The 22,210-nt window shown below is 36.9% G+C and overlaps 1 protein-coding gene across 1 annotated transcript in view; it reads right to left on the bottom strand.

Moving 5' to 3' along the window:
* Positions 1-22,210, bottom strand: part of LOC140165939 (RNA-binding protein 28-like) — a 68,570-nt gene that overhangs the window by 25,370 nt on the left and 20,990 nt on the right. Inside the window, 4 exon segments of the mRNA XM_072189283.1 lie at positions 8,175-8,322; positions 11,717-11,784; positions 13,100-13,209; positions 14,267-14,972. Of these exon segments, the coding sequence (XP_072045384.1) occupies positions 8,175-8,322; positions 11,717-11,784; positions 13,100-13,209; positions 14,267-14,972 (1,032 nt within the window).

Below are 22,210 nucleotides of genomic sequence, written 5' to 3'. Positions count from 1 at the left end.
TAAAATGTCAAAGGTGTTCCAGTACTGTTTCGCATGGTCAGAATTTTGTTTTCCAGTGCGAGAATCAATCTTGATTCTTGCAAAGCAACTTCTGTGTAAACTTCAAAAGTTTTCAAGAATCAAATAGGATTCGCACAAATCTGTTATGAGAATCTTTGGGAGAATTGATTCTCGGATTCTCTCAGAAATTCTGACCCTGGTTTTGGTTTAACTGAAGATGCACAAAACCTACCAAATATGCCTATAATATTATTGCTACACACGTACGACCAAAAATATCTGTGAAAAGGTTTTTTTGTTTGAAAGGACATGAATCTGCATTTAGGAGTCTTCAAACACCCATTTTCAAGAACAAATTGTTGTGTTTTTTTAAGCTACATGCTATAAATTGAACATGTAAACTTGTTTTTGGGGTAGTATTTTGGTTCAAACTTGTTCAGAGGGAAAATTCGGTCCCAAATTATTGAAAGATCAAAACTAGTTTAGGGAGTAATTTGAAAACAGTCACAATAAACAGTTGGTCACATTACGTGTCTATGTTAGTATGGTTGAGTGACCCCAGGCAAATATGATACGTTTATGATAGTTCAAACAGATACTGCAAATAGAACATTCTGCATCATAAACAGTAACATTCAAATATTAGTGTGGGAGTTTTCATTATTTACTTTTAACCTGTCAAGATGGACTTTGGATTCGCATACTAGCTGCTGGATGGAGTGACCTTTAATAAACCAATTGATAAGGGATATATGATAAATATCTATAGTTACTGTTATTCTATTGGTTATTAATGTTCACAATAAAAAAAAACCACTAGTGACAGTGAATTTCTGTGTTTTTTTCCTCCTTTTATTTTTGTCCTTCTCTTTTAGCTGGCATCTGCTGAACAGTCTCAATTCATCATTGCTGGTCCATGGGAGCTTGAGAATGAGTTTGGTCACCAAGGTGGGCCTGGACAGGTACTTGATGGAAGTGATATTGCAGTCTGTCCCAATGCAGACATAATGGTAGTGTCCCCCGTAGGTAATAAAGTATGTAGGTATAGTAATGAAGGGTTATACAAATCTCATCTGGACCTCCAGCAAGGGATGAATCCTGGAGAGACACCACCTCCTTGGAATATCACTGTCAATGCTGATGGTGTCATCTATGTGACTTGTTATTGTTATGTACTCATGTATACTGCACAAGATGTGTATAAAGGTAGATGGGCAGCCATGTCTCCTGATAACAAATCCTCTGACTCCGAGATCATACGGCTACATGGTCTGACAATAGATAGTAATGGTCAGCTGCTGGTAGGCCAAGTATATAGTCCTATGTATATCAGCAAACACAGACAAGATGGATCTCATATTGCCAGTATCAAAGTAAACATTAAACCCTGGAACCTGGCTGCTACATCTCATGACACAATTGTCATCAGTGATTTGAGTAACACTGTAGAGATAATAGACAGCACAGGGCAAGTGTTGCATACTCTCAACACCAACAGACAGGTGTCATTCTGGTCTACATATGGAGTATGCTGCTATAATGACATTATATTTGTTGGCAACAGTGATAGGCGTAACACTCATGAGATCTCATGCTTCTCTGTGTCTACTGAATACCTGGGGTCTATTGCTGTAAAAAATAGACCATTGGCTGTGACCATTACAAAAGATAACTGTAAACTGCTGTTGGCATGTTGGGATAGGGTGCTTGTCTATGCAAACAAATCATTGACTGTGTGAACTGACTGTTAAGTCTGGCCATTATCAAAAGGGGTCATGCTTCATATTGTAAACAAAACAGTAAATATAATTCAAACAGTCACAGGAGCCACTGTACAACAGAAATTTAACTTTCTCAAATAAAGGAAATTATCTTCAGTTTTATGCAGCTAAATATAACCAGTTATGTAAGAGTTATATTATGGCACATACACAAAGACTATGTGTATTACCGATCGTAATACAAACTTTTTGTTGTATATTCATAACCTCATGAATATAAGCGATACGTGTGATCCAATCATATTTTGTTATTTGTAAACAAGCGAACATAAAAGGAGGCCATTAAGGGGTACTACACCCTGGCCAATTTTGTGCCTATTTTTGCATTTTTCAAAAATTATAGCACATTGGTGACAAGTAAGATATGTATATTATAGGGGCAAGGACTACAATTACTGTATTGAAAATTCAGGAACTCAAAGCAAGTAGTTATTGATGTATTGATCAAATATTGGTTTTCCCTCATTTTTGACTGTAACTCCACAACTGTTGTCTGTGCTGAAGTAACATTTTCAGTGCAGTAGTTGTAGTCCTTGCCCCTATAATATACATATTATACCTGTCCCCAATGCGCTACAATATTTGAGAAAAATGCAAAAATAGGCAAAAAATTGGGCAGGGGTGTAGTACCCCCTTAATATCTCACAATTTACTACAAAAGGGCGTAATTGTTCCAATTCGCCAATAAATAAACTGTTTGCGTATCATTTCTTGACGAGTAAGCCTGCATACTTGTTGATCGTGTATAAGGGAAGGGGTATGAACGTTTGGACAGTATTTATTGTGGAACATTAGAGCACATCAGACATATATCGAATTGCATTCTGAATACGAAGAATGTCCTTCTGATATCAAATAATTTTGATTTTTTGAAATTCGCAATGTAATACACATTTATGGCAAATCATTAAAAATTGATATTTTTGATATTCAACAGTACTCGAAGTAAACTTTATAAATCTGTTGATTTATACTTAAAGTGTATGTAGGTGGGATGAAAAGCCGACGATCAATTGAAAATTTTGACCTTTTTACATTATTGAAGATATGGATTTTTTCCCAAAACACCAAAAAAATTAGGTCTTTTGGGAAAAAAAATCCATATCTTCAATATGAAAGGTCAAAATTTTCAATTGATCGTCAGCTTTTCCTCCCAGCTACATACACTTTAAGAATATATCATTCGATTTATAAAATTTACTTTGAGGACTGTCATATATCAAAAATTTGAAAAATATCAAATTTTTATAATTTGTCATAAAATTTGTTATTATATCGTGATTTTCAAAAAACGAAAATTATTTGATATCAGAAAGACATGCTTCGTATTCAGAATGCAATTCGATACGTTTGAGGTGCTCTCATGTTCCATAAAAAATACTGTCGAAACGCTCAAAACGCTCATTCCAGATCCCTTAAATGTGCATTAAAACAGGGAACGGAAGATACATTCTCAATAGTCTTTCATGCAGAAAATTGTGTTATTTTCATGAAACAAATTTATAAAATGGCAGTAATGAATGACAATAATAACTTTGCACTATGTGTTTTACAGTCATTGCGTAAAATCATCGTAGTTTGTGTTGGGCCTCTGTATCTCCCTCTGATTTTCACACAATGACCTCAAAACAGATAGCGCACAGTAAGTATTGTTCAAATGGTATTAATCATAACAGATTACGTCCACAACATGTGGCTCAGTACCACTAATGGCTTTTTATTACAAAATGGTAGCGCTATTCAGCAAAAAAAGAAACTCCACACTTGCTTGATGTGGTTATATTTCTTAACTTGATTTCGAGGATAATGACTACACATCAGTTGTTTTGAGGGTATTGTGAAAAATCTAAACATTGTTAACTTGGGTACTGCTTCCACTGCCTTCATCAATTTTATGATTTACAGTACTCTTCCCTCCTCCCTTTCAAATTTTTATAATTTGTCATAAAATTTGTTATTATATCGTGATTTTCAAAAAATGAAAATTATTTGATATCAGAAAGACATGCTTCGTATTCAGAATGCAATTCGATACGTCTGAGGTGCTCTCATGTTCCATAAAAAATACTGTCGAAACGCTCAAAACGCTCATTCCAGATCCCTTAAATGTGCATTAAAACAGGGAACGGAAGATACATTCTCAATAGTCTTTCATGCAGAAAATTGTGTTATTTTCATGAAACAAATTTATAAAATGGCAGTAATGAATGACAATAATAACTTTGCACTATGTGTTTTACAGTCATTGCGTAAAATCATCGTAGTTTGTGTTGGGCCTCTGTATCTCCCTCTGATTTTCACACAATGACCTCAAAACAGATAGCGCACAGTTAGTATTGTTCAAATGGTATTAATCATAACAGATTACGTCCACAACATGTGGCTCAGTACCACTAATGGCTTTTTATTACAAAATGGTAGCGCTATTCAGCAAAAAAAGAAACTCCACACTTGCTTGATGTGGTTATATTTCTTAACTTGATTTCGAGGATAATGACTACACATCAGTTGTTTTGAGGGTATTGTGAAAAATCTAAACATTGTTAACTTGGGTACTGCTTCCACTGCCTTCATCAATTTTATGATTTACAGTACTCTTCCCTCCTCCCTTCTTTAAAAAAAACATATCACAATATAATGAAAACATTATTCATCAAAATCAGAATATCAGTGACTTCTGCAATATAATCAGTTTTCATCATGTTGAAATTAAAACAAATCAAATGCAAATGAAGAGAATATTTCTTGCTCTCATCATGCATGTACTGGGGAATGGTTGGTGAGTGATGCAGTTTAGTTAGGAGTGTTACTGGTTAACAGCAGAAAGGGGGCATGGGAGGCCTAGGGGACGGTCCTCTGTCAGAACTCTTAGCCCAGAGATGCCTCCCCCCAGTATAAACTGCAAATTACAAAAAATTCCACTTTTTGCTGCAATTTTGAGCATAATTGCCCCCAAAATTAACTATGCTCAACTAAAAATAGTGGTGTAACAGTTACTGTGTGTTGCACTTCATTTACCTACATTAATTATCCCATCGTGACCTTAAAAACCCTTACTTTAAGCCAGTGCCGCCAACAAGAGGGGATAAGGGGGTGTATGTTACCCCTGGGCTCGAGGTCTTAGGGCAGGCCGCGACAAATCGCCTGTCCGATAGCCCGAGGCAATCAAATTTTTTGTCAGGCAACTAAAACTCTGAAGAGCTGTGCCCGAGCGGGCAAGACTAAATTTATACCAATTAAAGCTTGATGATGCAAAACGGAGTATTTCTGTCAAATCTGGCATGTTCACAGAAGTAAAAAACAGTCAAAACCAAGTAGAAAACTTTTTGAAACATCCCTCAAATTTTTCCGATGCTACATGTATGATGTAGCACTCATATCCATACCAGACATATATGCTAATGAAATGACGTTCGTGACGTATTGGTAGTAAACTATAGTTTAGCCAATTATAGAAATTGTTTCGTGCATATATGACGATATATGAGTTTTCATGACGTCAGCTGGCCATGTATTTGCATGTACATCGAGAAAATACGTAAATCGCCATTACTTTACTGACAAAATTTCACATAAAATGCACATTTTTTCCACAAGAAACAAACAGTATTGAATGCATATGAAATGTTTATTTTTATAGTGGTTTCATGAATACTCATTTATGTATCAACTTAAGCGAGAAGGTATCGGCTTTCCGCAAGAATGAAACTGCCAAATTTGACGTACTTCCGACTACGTACGAGTTACATGCACTGCATGATGTGACTTTGCTGACAATTGTACCGGGAATATGGGTAATTTTCGAGCAATTTCGGGCAACTAATTTTTTACTATTGCCTGCCCGATCGGGCAAGCTAAAAAATAAAATTTGTCGCAGCCTGTCTTAATGGACCTGTAAAAGCAAATAAAGGAACCTCAGGGGCCTCGTAAAAAGTAATTACAATGTATCTTTCTTTGCTTTGTTATAAAGCCCTCGAGCTACTACGGTCTCTTTTATTTGCTTTTTATGGGTCCATTAAGGGCTGGGGTATGAACGTTTGGACAGTATTTATTTTGGGACATTAGAGCACATCAGACATATCGAATTGCATTCTGAATACGAAGAATGTCATTCTGATATCAAATAATTTTGATTTTTTGAAATTAGCAATTTAATACACATTTTATGGCAAATCATTAAAATTGATATTTTTGATATTTAACAGTACTTGAAGTAAACTTTATAAATCTGATGATTTGTACTTAAAGTGTATGTAGGTGGGATGAAAAGCCGACGATCAATTGAAAATTTTGACCTTTCGTATTGAAGATATGGATTTTTTTTTCCCAAAACACCAAAAAAAATTAGGTCTTTTGGGAAAAAAATCCATATCTTCAATATGAAAGGTCAAAATTTTCAATTGACCGTCGGCTTTTCCTCCCTGCTACATACACTTTTACTTAATATATCATTAGATGTATATAATTTACTTCGAGGACTGTTATATATCAAAATTTGAAAAATATCAAATTTTTTAATTTGTCATAAAATTTGTATTATATTGTGATTTTCAAAAATGAAAATTATTTGATATCAGAAAGACATGCTTCAGATTCAGAATGCAATTCGATAGGTCTGAGGTGCTCTCATGTCCCACAAAAAATACTGTCGAAACGCAATAAACGCTCATTTTAGATCCCTTAAGGTACCTCTTCTTTGCTCTTTATGGTTGTCTCTTTTTAAAATCTTTTTTCCGGCCCATTAAGGGGCCGTCCATAATTTTCGCCATTTTAAGTTATGCACAAAGCGTGTAAGAGAGGAGGGGGTAAAAATTTTGGACAGGTGTGCGATGAAAAATGGCGATTTATTTGAGCAACAAAAAAAAAGGAGTGAAAATTTATGGTATTTTCCAACAATTTATTCATAACTTAATAACCAATTAACCTAATAAAATGTCAATGAATTGTTCAATTCGTTATACTGCAACAAATTATATAATACGGTATGCCAACAGCAATTTTCTCTTTAATATTTAATTTTTAGTCTATTATGCACAGCGGTCCTACTTGCTTAGTTGATTTCATACCAGAATATGCCTCATAAAGAACGTTTCCTATACTGGAGGATGATCAATGGCAGCAAAGGGACGTCCGTCCTGAAACTGTTAAATGTATACTGTTCGGCGACAAAAGACAGGAAGCCCATAGTTTAATTGCAAGAACATTATACCAATAAGATTTCCCCCCTTAATATATATATGATGTGATACCAAGAGGTTCCTGGTGGAAATAAGATTATACTAGGATGTGCAACTAATTCGAGGTGCATTTTCAGTCATATTAGTTAAGATTCAGGCTGCATTTTGATTTATTGATGGCTCTCATTTTCATGAAAATAAAGAAAGGACGTTTCTCAACATTTTTCAAAACAATCTGTAAAACATTAATCCAGGATTTAACAAATCTACCTTATCAAATTAGTTTAGAACATCATATACACCAGTACATAGTATTTGGATATCTATTTATCAGTAGTACTCATGGGAAATTTTTCGCCATTTTATTTGTGCATAATTTGAGGGGGGAGGGGGTAAAGCGAAAATGGCGAAAATTATGGACGACCCTAAGGTATCTTTTCTTTGCTTTTTACAGGCCCACTAAGGTACCTTTTCTTCTTTTTACGGGCCCACAGTATTTTTTCTTTGCTTTTTTACGGGCCCACTGAAAACTGATAGCACACCAAATCATTTGCCTCAAATCATTCCCCCAATGTTATGTACATAAATGTTTCTGTCCAAATTTAGGCTAATATTTTAGCCTACAAATTGCAAATTTTCACACGCATTTGTCCCATGCAATTTTTCTGCGCTTTGTGTGGAGTTTGTTCCAAAACGTTTAATCTGGGAGCAAGAATTGCTACTTTCAAATTACAAATTTTCACGCGCATTTGTCCTCTTCAATGTTTTATACTCTATCATTTCATTGTGAAATTTGCCAATTTTCTGCGCTTCACAGAGAATTTGTTCAAAGAAACATAATCTGGGACGCCAGTTTCAAATTGCAAATTTGTGCTCGCTTAGCACTCATTTGTCTCCTTCAATGTTCATATTAGCTGAAGGTTTGTCTAACCCTGCAATTATGGAAACTTTCGGACCTCATACATGTTAAATTGTTGGTCTAAAGTATATCAAAGTATACATATGTGACCCGCTCATCTGGGCGGGCTTGTTTGTACTCATTTTTATGGGGTTTTTTTATGCCGATTAGAAATATGGTTATGTAAGTGTTCAATTCTGAACTTTTTGAATTTTTAAAGAAAATTTGGAACTTGTCTCCAGTCGACATCTGCGTGAAGAGGGTTGACTGCAGACAAGTTCCAAATTTTCTTTATAAATTCAAAATACCATTACTCACATCCTTCTCGCAGCAGGTACAGGTTCCTCTTGTCTTTATTGACTGATTTCTCCTGCTTCTTCAATGCTTTCCTCATCCCTTCAATGTCGTTACGCGGTAATGCCATGGTGACTTCTAGACGTCTGCCATCCAATGTGAACTTCTCGTCCTGTATGAGATAAACATAAAATTTTAAGTACAAGTAGTCTATCGGAAGTCTTGTTCAAGACTATCTCTTATACTATGGACAGCCTAATCACCCAGGCCTACTGCATAGGAACTGCTGTCCCGGGACCGCGAATTGCTGTGACCTATTTGTTTCTTAGTCACATATTTTCTACTCATTCTCTGATCGCGCAAGAAAGATAAACCGCACCACCCATCTTTGACCCACGTCCATCGCTAGAGAATCTGTCACCGTTGTTGCATAAACACACTACCAATAAGTTGTGCACAGCACCGCACTGCATAAACCGGGGCAGTAACATACTGAGTATGTGGCTTCGGTTGAATACAGGCTTGAATCAAGGACAAGGAGATTTGGTCTCATTGTAGTAAATCTTCTATCTGTCATACCATACGGCTACCAGAAAGACCGGCAACACTTCGAATAGTTTAGATGACTACGAACCAATTTTATTAAACCTAACACCTATAAATCTTACAAGGAAAACCACTGCGCATGCATGCATTCCACATGGCAAGCGACTCCCCCGTGGCATGAGGTCGGTGATCATGTGCGTGGCACCCGAGGGGCCCCGGGGTCAATTCCCGGGGTGCCAAGTGAAATCTTTCTTCATCTTCTCTCCTTTTTCGTTCCTTCTCTGCCTTCCGATAGCAAAAAAGCATATTCCTTGTTAGGGTTAAGTAAGACAAATTTTCCATTATAAGGCCTATATACGAGGGGGTATCAAAAAGTTTTAGAAATCGCCCAGAAGTGAAAGAGCTATATCAATGAAATTTTGTCAGTGCAATCATTGGTCCTTATGTACATTATGGTCCAAAAATGGTCTCATAGGTATGTTTACTTTTTTTTTTTACAGGTGGCACTAGATGCCAATAACCCGCTGCCCCAGTTACTGCGCATAAACTGCAAGATTGAGAAAATTGAGGCAAGCAGCATCATTAAGATCCTGCTTTTGAAGGGTTGCAGTGCCTAGAAAATTGATGATGAAATGAAAGTTATTTTCGGTGGTGATTGTGATATGTCACTGTTGCTTTTTGGAAAAGGAATTTTTATTTCATCACATATTTTCTGGGCACTGTAACCCTTAAATGGAACTTAATCATGCTGCATGCCTCAATTTTCTCCATTTTGCTGGTTATGCGGTTACATAGGCAGGTAGTGACATCTAGCTCCTGTAAAAAAGTAAACATACTTATGAGACCATTTTTGGACCATAATGTACATAAGGACCAGTGATTGCACTGACAAAATTTCATTGATATAGCTCTTTCACTTCTGGGCGATTTCTAAAACTTTTTGATACCCCCTCGTAATAACCCTAACACCTATAAATCTTACAAAATCTTAAGGAAAACCACTGCGCATGCATGCATGCCACATGATGCCATTGTGCAATCACCCTAAGTCATTTATGGGCACCAAGTCGCTGGCCGGGCAAGCGACTCCCCCATGGCATGAGGTCGGTGATCGTGTGCGTGGCACCCAAGGGGTCCCGGGGTCAATTCCCGGGGGTACCAAGTGAAATCTTTCTTCATCTTCTCTCCTTTTTCGTTCCTTCTCTGCCTTCCGATAGCAAAAAAGCATGTTCCTTGTTAGGGTTAAATGTCAATTATTACTTTGATAGAATAACTTGAACCCCAACTCTTCTGTCAATCTTGTAGTGTTTGCTATTGATAACACCTTCTATTTCCATTGGGAGGCAGATGTGCATTACAATGACACTGAAACAATGCGCTATTCCATTTACAATCCATACACCCCCTATGGAAGAAATGACCTTAATCTTCCACACATGGAGTGTGAATTTCAAAATAGGTTCACATATATGGGTGACTCCATTTGAAATTTACGCTCACTGTGTGGGAGATTAAGGTAGTTGTCCTTCAAAAGGGGTGTTTGGATTTCACTTGGAACAGCCCAATTAGCTTTACGAACAGGTTAACCATGCTTTGATACCCTGTTGGAATGACAAGGTGTACACAAATGCCTCTTCATGTTTTTACTTCATTTTGGCAATCTTTTTCAAAAACATGAACAAAACCAAGGCAGATGGCAGATTCACATACCGTATTTCTTTGAATAGTCGGCCCCCTTCAAATAAACTGTCCCCACCACTTTTTTCAACCAAGATGTTTGAAAAATGCTGATATTTCCATGCTATCTTGTGCAGCAAGCTTACCAAGTTGTACACATGGTCGATAATAGCATCGATAATCTGCGAAAATTTGGTCAGAAACCCGGAAGTGAACCAGAAGTCAGTGTTCCCAAGTTCATAGTTCGTCATTTCAGCGTGAGTTTTAAGCTTATCTAATGATTTTAACGGGAATTATCTTTCTAAAATGACCGCAAATAAACGCCCGTTTGGAAAATGCAATGCCCCAGGGGCATTTATTTGAGGAAATACGGTAGGAAAATATCCAGCACATACCACCCTAACAATGCTAAAATTCCCTGAAAAATTTTTAATTGTATCATTTCAGAAAATTCTAACCTCTGCACCCCTGTAATTAACAATTCTGAATCTGCCCCTGCATGGGGGTAAAAACCAAAGCTTCAACCTGTATTCTGCCATTACCTTTAGTTGATCTCCAATCATACAAAATGTTGCAATTAAAGACCAGTTTTTAATGCTTTAATTTTAATTCTTCCAAATATCAATATCCCCTATATTATGAAAAAGTCCTCACTGAAGCTGCCATAGCTTAATGTTTTACGTACGTGATTCGCCGATTCTCCAAATTTGGCCAAATTTGCACACTACAGTATGCTGTACAGAAGTTGCCGCGAACCACAAAATTTGACACACATATGGGGCCGCCATGGGGTGCTAACGAGCGCGTCCGTTAGCACCCCCGCTACCATGGCTACGCGTACAGTACGCGTTCCCAACTGTCAATCATCGGGGGTCAATCACCTCGAGCTTGACAACGATGATCTAAATAGACTATCGCCAAGTCTTACGTGTAGGCAAATAACTGGGTTAATTTTCGTGTTTGAAAACAGTATTTTCTTGTATATCTTGGCCCGGATAGCGGGATTGTTGGCCGATTGGATGTATTTAATAAAAATTAGTTCATGGATGGCTAAAAATGTAATTAGAATATTAAAAACAGCTGTTCAACATTTGAAAAAAATACACTGTAGCAGGCTTGAAAAAGTTGGATGCAGCAAGCCGTGATTTTTAAGGGTAATTTTATTACTTGAACGTGGAGTACAGGCGCGATGCAGCCAGTAGAAAACGCGGTAGTGTTCCAGGCCTACGCGATGGCAGGGTAATGGCGGCTTCCATACCTGTATATATTTTTTTGACTAGGAGACTTATCCCAACTTTCCTTATCCCTGATATAATTCTTAAATATAATGTCCCAAGAAATACCTGTGCACTGGCCTTCCGCAAACATTTCTCAGCTTCTTCTTTGCTTACATATTTGACAAATGCCGAACCTATTGGGTGATAATTAAACAAAAGTATTAAAAAATGTTAAAAGATGTGTTGCCAATGATTTACAATGGCTCTGGAACCAAAGGGGCATGCCAAGGGGCCTCCCCAATAATTTTGGTGCTACAGGCCAAGTACTACAAGGCCCTAATAATTTCTGCCTCATATATGGCCAGCCTCCTCCAATATGTGAAATCGTCCAGAGCCTATCAATCATGCAACTCATAATGTAACTCAGCCCTCAGACTCTAATCTCTGCTCATGAGCCAACCCACTGCATAGCAAAACAAACCTCCCCTATAGATGGAAATAATGAAAGACAAGATAAAGATGGAAGATATTAAGAACTAGATAGGGTGGTTTGTTTGCCTGCATGTCAGCCTCAGAATAAGGCATCTTAGTGTCATCATGGGGCATCAGATATCTGTTTTAGAAAATGACATATCATTATCAAGACATGCTCCTATCACTGTCTCCTGATGATGCATAATTTAACTGCAACTTATGATCTACTTGAAAAGTGCTAGACTCATATAGATGGCAGAGCCAGTGAATCATGGGACTCATGAGGTCAGTCAGCTCCCAAGGTTTCTTGGAGCTTACAATGCGCTACATACGTGCAGCTAGTGCGCTCCTCGACAAGTGCGTTCCACAATGATGTGGACACTACAGTCTACTATGTGATAGAAACCAATGAAATTCAGCGCTTACAAGCTAAACCACAGCCACTATGAATGCAAGATAACAAATTATTATTTTACTTGGTGATCACTAATTTTTCTCTACATATATTAATTAAAGTTAATATAATTCATATTTAATGCTTGTCGCTGTAGAAACAGGAGTTATTGATTAGAATCTTGACCTCATCTAGAGACCAGGAATTTTAAATATATGATCCTGGACAAGGGTTACTTCTTGGCCAACTCAAGGGAAGAATAACATAGCATTTACACCAATCAAAGAAAAACCAATGTTGTTAACCACACCTGACAACTGCTTGGAAGTAAAGTCCCTGAAAATCAAGATTGATAATTAAAATCTAGTCAACTGGACTTACTATTTTTGACTGGCGGGGTTTCACATCCCATCCTGGATGCTTCCTCACGGCTTCTGATTTCTCGGCGGCGATTGGTCAGTGACCCGTGACGGGGCTTGAGGAAACATCCAGGATAGGATGTGAAACGTCGCCAGTCAAAAATATAAATCCAGTTGATTTTAATTATCAACCTTGATATTTTATATACCTGAATGACTGAGAATATACACAAATATAAAGTCCCTGAATAAAATTCCAACTTTAATGCAACAAGTATTCACCTTTGGAATGTTCTGTGTCTTTGTCCATCACAACTCTGCAAACCTCGAGTCGACCAAATTTACCAAAGATCTCCGTCAGGTCTTCATCTGTTGCCTCAAATGGCACGTTCCTATCAAATAACAATGGTCACAATACAGGATTAATAATGGCTGCAGCTTTATTCTTACTTTGGTAAACAAGCACTCTTCATAGTAATGATAAAAGGCAAACCAACTCGAGTAAATTATATTACGGATTATATTCCACTTGGCTCAGTGGCGCAGCGCCCCCTAATCAATTGCAAAATTGAGAAATTTAGGAAAATTGCCAAAAACAGCTTGTACCCCCCCATCAGACCCGGTGCCCCTCAATCATGTCGGTGCCATCCTAAAATGATGGCCCACGCTACACCACTGATTTGGCTTCCACAGGACAGTGGCTTCCACACATGATACATGCATAATCAAAGGCAAGTGCACAATGTGGCGCAAAGTGACCACGCCACACGGATCAACTACCTTTGATCGTGCATGTATCACTTATGGATGCCACAAGGAAACCAAGATCTCTAAAAGCTTTTAATTATGTTCTCTGTGAATCATTACAAATGATACTCAACCATTGATCAATTATTTCTATTCCCAAGTTATAAATGGCATCAATTATGTAATTTTGTAAATCACTTTCATGACACAGCAACAACCATAAATGTGAAAACCTCATCTAAAAATGCTAAGCGGGTAACAACTGCTTTAGTACGAATCGACCCAAAAATTGACCTAAAACTTTCTTAACCTGATGATTGTTTAGAATGAAGCAATTTTTCTTATTACAAATATGGGACAAAAAACACACAGACATTTCGGCTGTTAAGTCAGCGTTTTCATTTTTTGAGATATTGGACAATCAAAATTTCCTCAAAATAAGCTTTACAATGATTTTATATTACATGTCACTGTTGCTTGAGGCAGTAAAAAATCAGAAAAAAAGAGTTGAGAAATCATTGGTCTTCTATTGTTTTATGAGAAGTGTAATGTCTCAAAACAAGCTCTGCTGACATTACAGCCCATCCCCATTGCTGGTGAATGGTCACAATTTCCGCACCCACTTGTATTTGCCATCTAACATTAAGATTCAATATATTACCCACACTTGATCACTTCTACAACTAGACAATGGACACTTACCTGACAAAGAGTGTTTTTCCTTCTCCCACATCAGACGGCTTTGCAGGCTCTTCTTTCTTCTGTTTAGATGCGTCCTCATCTTCATCGGAATCACTCTCCTCTCCATCACTGCCGTCATCATCATCCTCATCACTGTCATCATCTTCCTCATCAGAAATGCTACCACTATCACTGTCCTGTTTCACACCTGCTTTTCTTTTCTCATCACCCGAGTCATCCTCCGAGTCGCCAGAGTCTTCTCCAGTTCCCGAGTCATCACTTTCTTCACTGCTGCTGTCATCATCATCAGCAGCAGCAGCAGCAGGTTTGCTTCTTGGCAATGATGCCTTACTAGATTTGACAGGTATATTTTTCTTGACTTCCTCCACCTCCTCATCATCATCATCACTGTCCTCATCATCACTCTCCTCGTCATCATCACCATCACTGTCATCCTCTTCATCATCGTCTTCGCTATCATCATCCACGATTTTTCCATCATCAAACTTTAACGCCTTCTGTGGCGATTTGCCAGCTGCTTGTTTATTATTTCCCGCTTTCTGCTCATCACTACTTTCGTCGTCGTCACTTTCATCGTCGTCGCTTTCATCATCGTCGCTGTCCTCTTCCTCATCATCACTGTCATCACCATCGCTTTCATCCTCATCACTTGATACAGAGTCGCTGCTGCTTGATGCCTTTGGTTTTGGCTTTGGTTTTGGTTTATCTGCAGAATATGTAAACAAACAAACAGTTGGATATGAGTATGTAAAGAGTATAATTAACCTAATTGGCATCTAGGCTAAGTATGTCATTGCAGGACAGTCTAATTATTAACTACATACATGTTTAAAAAAGTTAACCTGGACATTTTACATGTAAAACAATGTTGGAATTCATGATATGAAGAAAAACTTCACAAGCATTGGAAATCAATGCCCAGATGATTCCCTGCAATTCGCACTTAAAGAGGAAGCTCCACCAGAACAGTTCTTCTGGGTGAACCAAACCTGCCTGGTTATCAAATTAATCAGTAACAAGGTTATCTCTGAATTTGACAGGTGCTTATTGATGCAATAACATTAAAACATCAATTACCACAGTCTGTTAAATTCAGAGATAACCTTGTCACTGATTAAAATTCACTCCAGAAGAACTGCTCTGGCAGGACTTCCTCTTTAAGGTATACTGAGAAGGCAGGCAATTTCTAGCAGCCCATCTATTTCCAGTCATTTGATCATGATCATGACATATAAGGGGCCGGCCATAATTTTCGCCAATTTCACTTACGTACAAAGCGTACGTAACTTTTTACCCCCTCGAATTACGTACAAATAAAATGGCGAAGATTATTTCCACGAGTAGGCCTACTACTAATAGCAAAATTGAGATGTTGGGTTGAGGTTGGGGTTGAGTTTTAATAGGTTAAAGGTTCGATTAGATTTAGGGTTAGGGCTATATTAGTGTTCCAGGAGGATAGTTGGTTCTGGATTAATGTTTTATTTTACAGATAAGTTGAGAAATGCTGAAAAAACTTCCTTTTTAAACCATATTTTCATGAAAACGAAAGCCATTAATAAACTTAAAATACAGCCCGAATCTACACTAAATGGCTAATGCACTCCAAAAATCTGCTGAACATCCCCCGACTCTCTTTTCCACTAAGAACAACCGGGATCACATCATATATAGGGAGGAACCAGGGGAACATCCCTTTGGCATGTTTGGTGTATGTTCTTGCAATTAAACTACGGGTTTCATGTCTTTTGACGCTGCCATTGATCCTAGCGCAGATAGAAAATACTTTTTTAAGCATTTTGATGTGAAGCAAATTAAGCATAATGTAAAATAGGACCATGTGCATATTAGACTCAAAATTTAAGAGAAAATCATTATTTGTATGGCATGTTATAGAAATTGTTAAAACGAATTGAACAATTTTAGGTTAATTGGTTGTAACTTAAGAATAAAATATTGGAAAATACCGTAATTTTTCACTTTCATTTTTTGTTTTATTGCTCAAACAAATCGCCATTTTCTTACGTACACTTGCCCAGGATTTTTACCCCCTCCCTCCCTCTTACGTACGCTTTGTACGTAAGTGAAAATGGAGAAAATTATGGACGGCCCCTAAGTAAGAAGCAGGAATTACACATCTACTTGTGAAACAGTTTCTGTTAGCCCTCAGACTCTAATCTCTGCTCACTAGCCAACCCACTGCATAGCAAAACAAACCTCCCTTATAGATGGAAATAATGAAGGACAAGATAAAAGATGGAAGATATTAAGATCTAGATAGGGTGGTTTGTTTGCCTGCATGTCAGCCTCAGAATAAGGCATCTTAGTGTCATCATAGGGCATCAGGTATCTGTTCCAGAAAATGACATTTCATGATTATCAAGACCAGGCCTCAAAATACTTTTTTGATTACAAGGGCTATTTTTGACAGATTCCATGAAAAATAGCCCTCATGTGTATTTTGTGTAAAATGGGGGCTATTTTGGGAAAATTGGGGGCGAATTGCCCTCAGCCCTCGTGTATCTTGAACCCTGATCAAGACATGCTACTGCCACTGTCTCCTGAAGATACATAATTTAACTACAACATATTCTACACTTGCGAAGTGCTTAGAGACTGTATAAGAAGATACATGTTATAAAAAAGATGTATCAGGTCTCTCTTTTTTAAATGAGTACAAAGGTAAGAATATTTTCATGAGGTGAAATATGTAGAGTTCCAAAATGGATCAGATACTATTTCACTGAATGAACATATGCTTTCTACTGTATGAGTGAAAACATCAATATATCAATTAAAAAATATTCGGTACAATTACCGGATAGGGTGCAACTAGCTAGATTTGAGCCCAGTCTTCGTTTACGGAGTTTAGGGATAGGGTTTAGGGTTGGGGTAGGGCAGTCTTGTAATAAGACTAGTAGAGTTGCACCCTATTCGGTAATCGCTCCAAATATTCAACAGTTGTAAAAGAAGTCCGCAGGTGGTACTCGAGTAAATACTTCATTTGAAAGAACATAGCGCGACAAACACCTGCATAAAACTTGGCCAGCTAAAGTTGCCCTTGTGATATAAATATACGCGGACATGTGGGAGCATCACTGTTTATTTCTGATGAACCACTGTGTAACATGATTGAATCCCTTAAGGGATCCAAAGTGAGCGTTTATTATTTCGACAGCATTTTTTGGGACATGAGAGCACATCAGACATATCGAATTGCATTCTGAATACTGAAGCATGTCTTTCTGATATCAAATAATTTTCATTTTTTAAATCACAATATAATACAAATTTTATGACAAATTATAAAAATTTGATATTTTTCAAATTTTGATATATAACAGTCCTCAAGTAAATTATATAAAACTAATGATATATTCTTAAAGTGTATATAGCAGGAGGAAAAGCCGACGGTCAATTGAAAATTTTGACCTTTCATATTGAAGATATGGATTTTTTCCCAAAAGACCTTTTTTTTTTTGTGTTTTGGGGAAAAAATCCATATCTTCAATACGAAAGGTCAAAATTTTCAATTGATCGCCGCTTTTCATCCCACCTACATACACTTTAAGTATAAATCATCAGATTTATAAAGTTTACTTCAAGTACTGTTAAATATCAAAAATATCAATTTTAATGATTTGCCATAAAATGTGTATTAAATTGCGAATTTCAAAAAATCAAAATTATTTGATATCAGCATGACATTCTTCGTATTCAGAATGCAATTCGATATGTCTGATGTGTTCTAATGTCCCACAATAAATACTGTCCAAACGTTCATACCCCAGCCCTTAATCAACCTGCATGGCAACAAATGCTAAATAAGTCATCTGCAAGGGAGCACTTATTATTAACTATGTTAAAACAAAATAATGTAGAAACTTCAAAACTCTTCGCTGTTGTAGTGCACGTTAGTAACAATTGGTTACCGCTCCAAGCCTGGGCTCATACAACTGTTCTGAATTTTGATATGCCATAGGCTTTGTGTTGTGATCATTTCGATCCAGGGGGGGCCGGCCAAGATTGACTGAATTTTGACGTCGTCATTGGTTTTACACGTTAACACAAAAATGTCTCAAATAATTCCAAAAGTGTATGCATGTTATCAAGCACTATTTTATCAGTCTAAATCCGTCGAGGTTCGCCAGTGAACCTCATTGTAAGTACTGTTTATTTGAATTTTTGTATGAATAACGCATACGATATGTTACGATATATACTGAAACTTCCCCTCACGGATACCAATGCGACTACGTGGTGTAATGGTTAAGAGTCTCGCCTCCCATGCAGAGGGTCCCGAGATCGATTCCCACCTCCGGCAATGGTTGAAAACTTTTCTTCTTTTTTCTTTGAATCTAAAATTATTTATTTTCATGTGAAAATGTATACATTGCACTGGGAAATATATTTTGTGCATTTTTTTTCTGTAATGGGGCCAATAGAGCTAAAAACGCATCTTGGCTCGGGAAAAATAATTGCGCCCAACGTGCAGGCAGTGTTGCCGTCATATTGTCTGTTTTGTTTACGCTTTTGGCTGTTACCACATTGAATAAAATCGTCCACCGTCGTCTGATTTCGATCAGTGGTTCGTAACAAAGAAAGCGTGATCCAGTTGATCTACATGTAGCAACGGCCATATTCTAACGTGCACTACAACAGCGAATTGGAACTCAAAGGCCCAGATGATTACCTGCAATGTTACATAAATTTCACACCGAGTGCACTGAGAAGACAGGCAATTTGTTACAGCCTATTTCTCGATCGCTTGATCATGACACATATTTGGAAGAAGCAGGAATTAGAGGGTTATTTTTACTGTCTTGAGTAGATAAGTATTTGTGAAACAGCTTCTGTTAGCCCTCAGACTTTAATCTCTGCTCACTAGCCAACCCACTGCATAGCAAAACAAACCTCCCTTATAGATGGAAATAATGAAGGACAAGATAAAAGATGGAAGATATTAAGATCTAGATAGGGTGGTTTGTTTGCCTGCATGTCAGCCTCAGAATAAGGCATCTTAGTGTCATCATAGGGCATCTGGTATCCTGTGTCAGAAAATGACATCATTATCAAGACATGATACTACCACTGTGTCCTGAAGATACATAATTTAACTGCAACTTATGCTTTACTTGAGAAGTGCTCAGAGACTGTATAAGAAGATACATAAACTGGCCTCAAAAAGAAACTTATAATTTTTCACAAGGTCATATCTTATAAAATCCTCTCCATAAAAATTAACAAAGATTACACACAGGATTACTTCAATACTCTACTCTAAACACATGTCAGTAACCAAACAGTTGTCCAACTGACACAACAGCAAAATGCACTGACATGGAACACCTTCCTGGACCAAAATTCACATCCCAACAGATTTCTTTTGTTGGGTTCCAATTATTCGCTTGTACATGAACAAAAATTACACACAGGATAACTTCAATACTCTACTCTAAACACATGTCAGTAACCAAGCAGTTGTCCAACTGACACAACAGTAAAATGCACTGACACGGAACAGCTTCCAGGACCACATTCACAGGCTTAATAATTGAAACCCAGCAAAAGAAATCTGTTGGGATGTGAATTTTGGTCCAGAAAGGTGTTCCATGTCAGTGCATTTTGCTGTTGTGTCAGTTGGACAACTGCTTGGTTACTGACATTTGTTTAGAGTAGAGTGTTGAAGTAATCCTGTGTGCAATTTTTGTGCATTTTTATGCAGAGGATTTTAAGATATGACCTTGTGAAAAATTATAAGTTTCTTTTTGAGGCCAGTTTATTATAGAAAAAAACTATCAGGTCTCACCATTTTAAATGAGTACAATGGTAAGAATATGTTCATGAGGTGAAATATGAACTGTTCCATTCAACAAGGCTTTGATGACTTGAATGAAACACTTACTATTACCCTGAATGAAAATATGGGCTATTTCATTATAAATGACACGTTCACAAAAATGGCTTTTATCATATCTGGTTGATATAATTAGGGTGATAATGCAGTGTTATTAACTTAATTCTAAGTATGCCACAAACTACAAGCTACATGAGCATTTTTACAGAATTCTGTCTATTTTTTGTATAAAAATTGCCAAAAGGTACATTTTAACCCAATTTTGGAGTCCCATTTCATTTTGCCCATGTATTCTGAATAAATTCTTTGAAAAATTAGGTACATTCTATGGCAATGTGCTTGTTGCAATGAAAATATGATATGTGTGGAACATCATGCAAGTTGAATGGTGAAAATTGGTGCAAAAATGTTAAAATTCCGTGAGATTCTTGCAAAATTGGCATTTTATGTTAAATAAAAAAATGAGTGTCCTCTCCAATTCATGCCTCCATTTTTGTTAACATTAAAGAGGAAATATAAACCCTTACCCTACCTGTATAATCTGTGTTATATTACCAATTGATGGGACAGGGCACTGATTGAGGAATTCATTTATTTTACATACAGTAGACCACTTGTTCTTGATACCACAGTTCCGCGTTAAAAATTTGTCCTCTCCAGAACTGAAGTTAATTACTAATTGTTGAAATAAGAAGGATTATATCATAGAATGTGAAATTTGTAGAGGAAGAGTGGTCTTCCTTCTACCAAGGTGGCACATGATTTGGTATTTGTTGCATTTTTGCAAGCCTGTATCCACGATTCTGTTTGCAATTTAACAAATGTCCTCTCCAGCACAATTATGTCATTTCCATGAATTGGTAAACAAACTAAATAAAAAATTTCAAAGAGCCAAACCCACAAGAAATTTTTGCATTTTATTGCAAATTATGCTTACAAACCACTTTAGTGTTCAAATTATTGTCCAGTTGTTGAGAACACATATGATATTATTCTGCATTGAACTTCGGTTAGCTAAAAATTGCAATATTCCTAATTTAACCAGAATATTAACCCTGTTTGTAGTGGATTTTAAATGCTGGGGATCTTTTATGCAATAATATTGATGTAATAATATTGATGCAGCTATTTCGAAAGTTAAAGTATGCTTTATTATGTGTTAAAAAATGTGTCCTATCCAGAACAAATGACACAGGAGGGGTCTTTTATTTTAGGTTTTCCATGACTAGTACAACAGATTGACGCAGAATACTCACTTATGCATCAGTGTAGCTATTGGGCAGGACAAAATGACTATTTCATGAATTTTTCATGTGAAGATAAAGTTTATCCTTAAAATATGTAGTAATTTTGCACCATTTATCTGGATTAGTATCAATTTACTAATTGTTTTATATTGAAACTGGCATATTTAAGACACTGAAGTGTAAAGGAACATACAACAATTATTACAGACTAAATATGAATAAGTATGAACCCAATGTTGGTTACATATACTCTTTCAAAGTTGTGTATTAAATTGTTTAAAAAATGTCCCTCCAGACGGCAGCGCTACGTTTTACACAGCAAAAATTCAATTTAATTTTTTTAATGGTTCCTGAGGGTTTGACGCTCTAATATTTTGAGAATTATTGACACACCATCTGAACTTTGAAATGATAATGAATTTGCATGATAAATGAGTTTGAATTTTGACCCCTTTTGGGACTCAATGTTGTTATTTATAATGAAATAGCCCATATGGTTTCTATTGTACAAATAAAAACATTAAATATTGATTTATACATTTTTAAATAAAATGAACAGTTGTTAAAGAAACCCACAGGTGCCATGTGGTACTATAGCAAAAATTCCATTTGAATGAACAAAACGGGACAAGGGGCACGGTGGTTTACAACAACTCATAATTGCGAGATAAATTGGCGGCGCAATCAGTTGTGCAGTTAGGCAAGGCTCTTTACCCCTATTGCTTCTCCCCACCAATATATACAAATGGGTAACGGCTTTATTCAATGCGGGGTTGGTAACAGATTCGCTGTGGAGGATCCCCCGAGCAACATTATATATGGAGTCTTGACCAATCGCTTCGA

The sequence above is a fragment of the Amphiura filiformis genome, chromosome 12 (genome assembly GCF_039555335.1).
Source record: "Amphiura filiformis chromosome 12, Afil_fr2py, whole genome shotgun sequence".
In the NCBI taxonomy this organism is placed as follows: Eukaryota; Metazoa; Echinodermata; class Ophiuroidea; order Amphilepidida; family Amphiuridae; genus Amphiura; species Amphiura filiformis.
The sequence above is the reverse complement of the archived record's forward strand: the minus strand, read 5'-3'. Positions and strand labels throughout refer to the sequence as shown.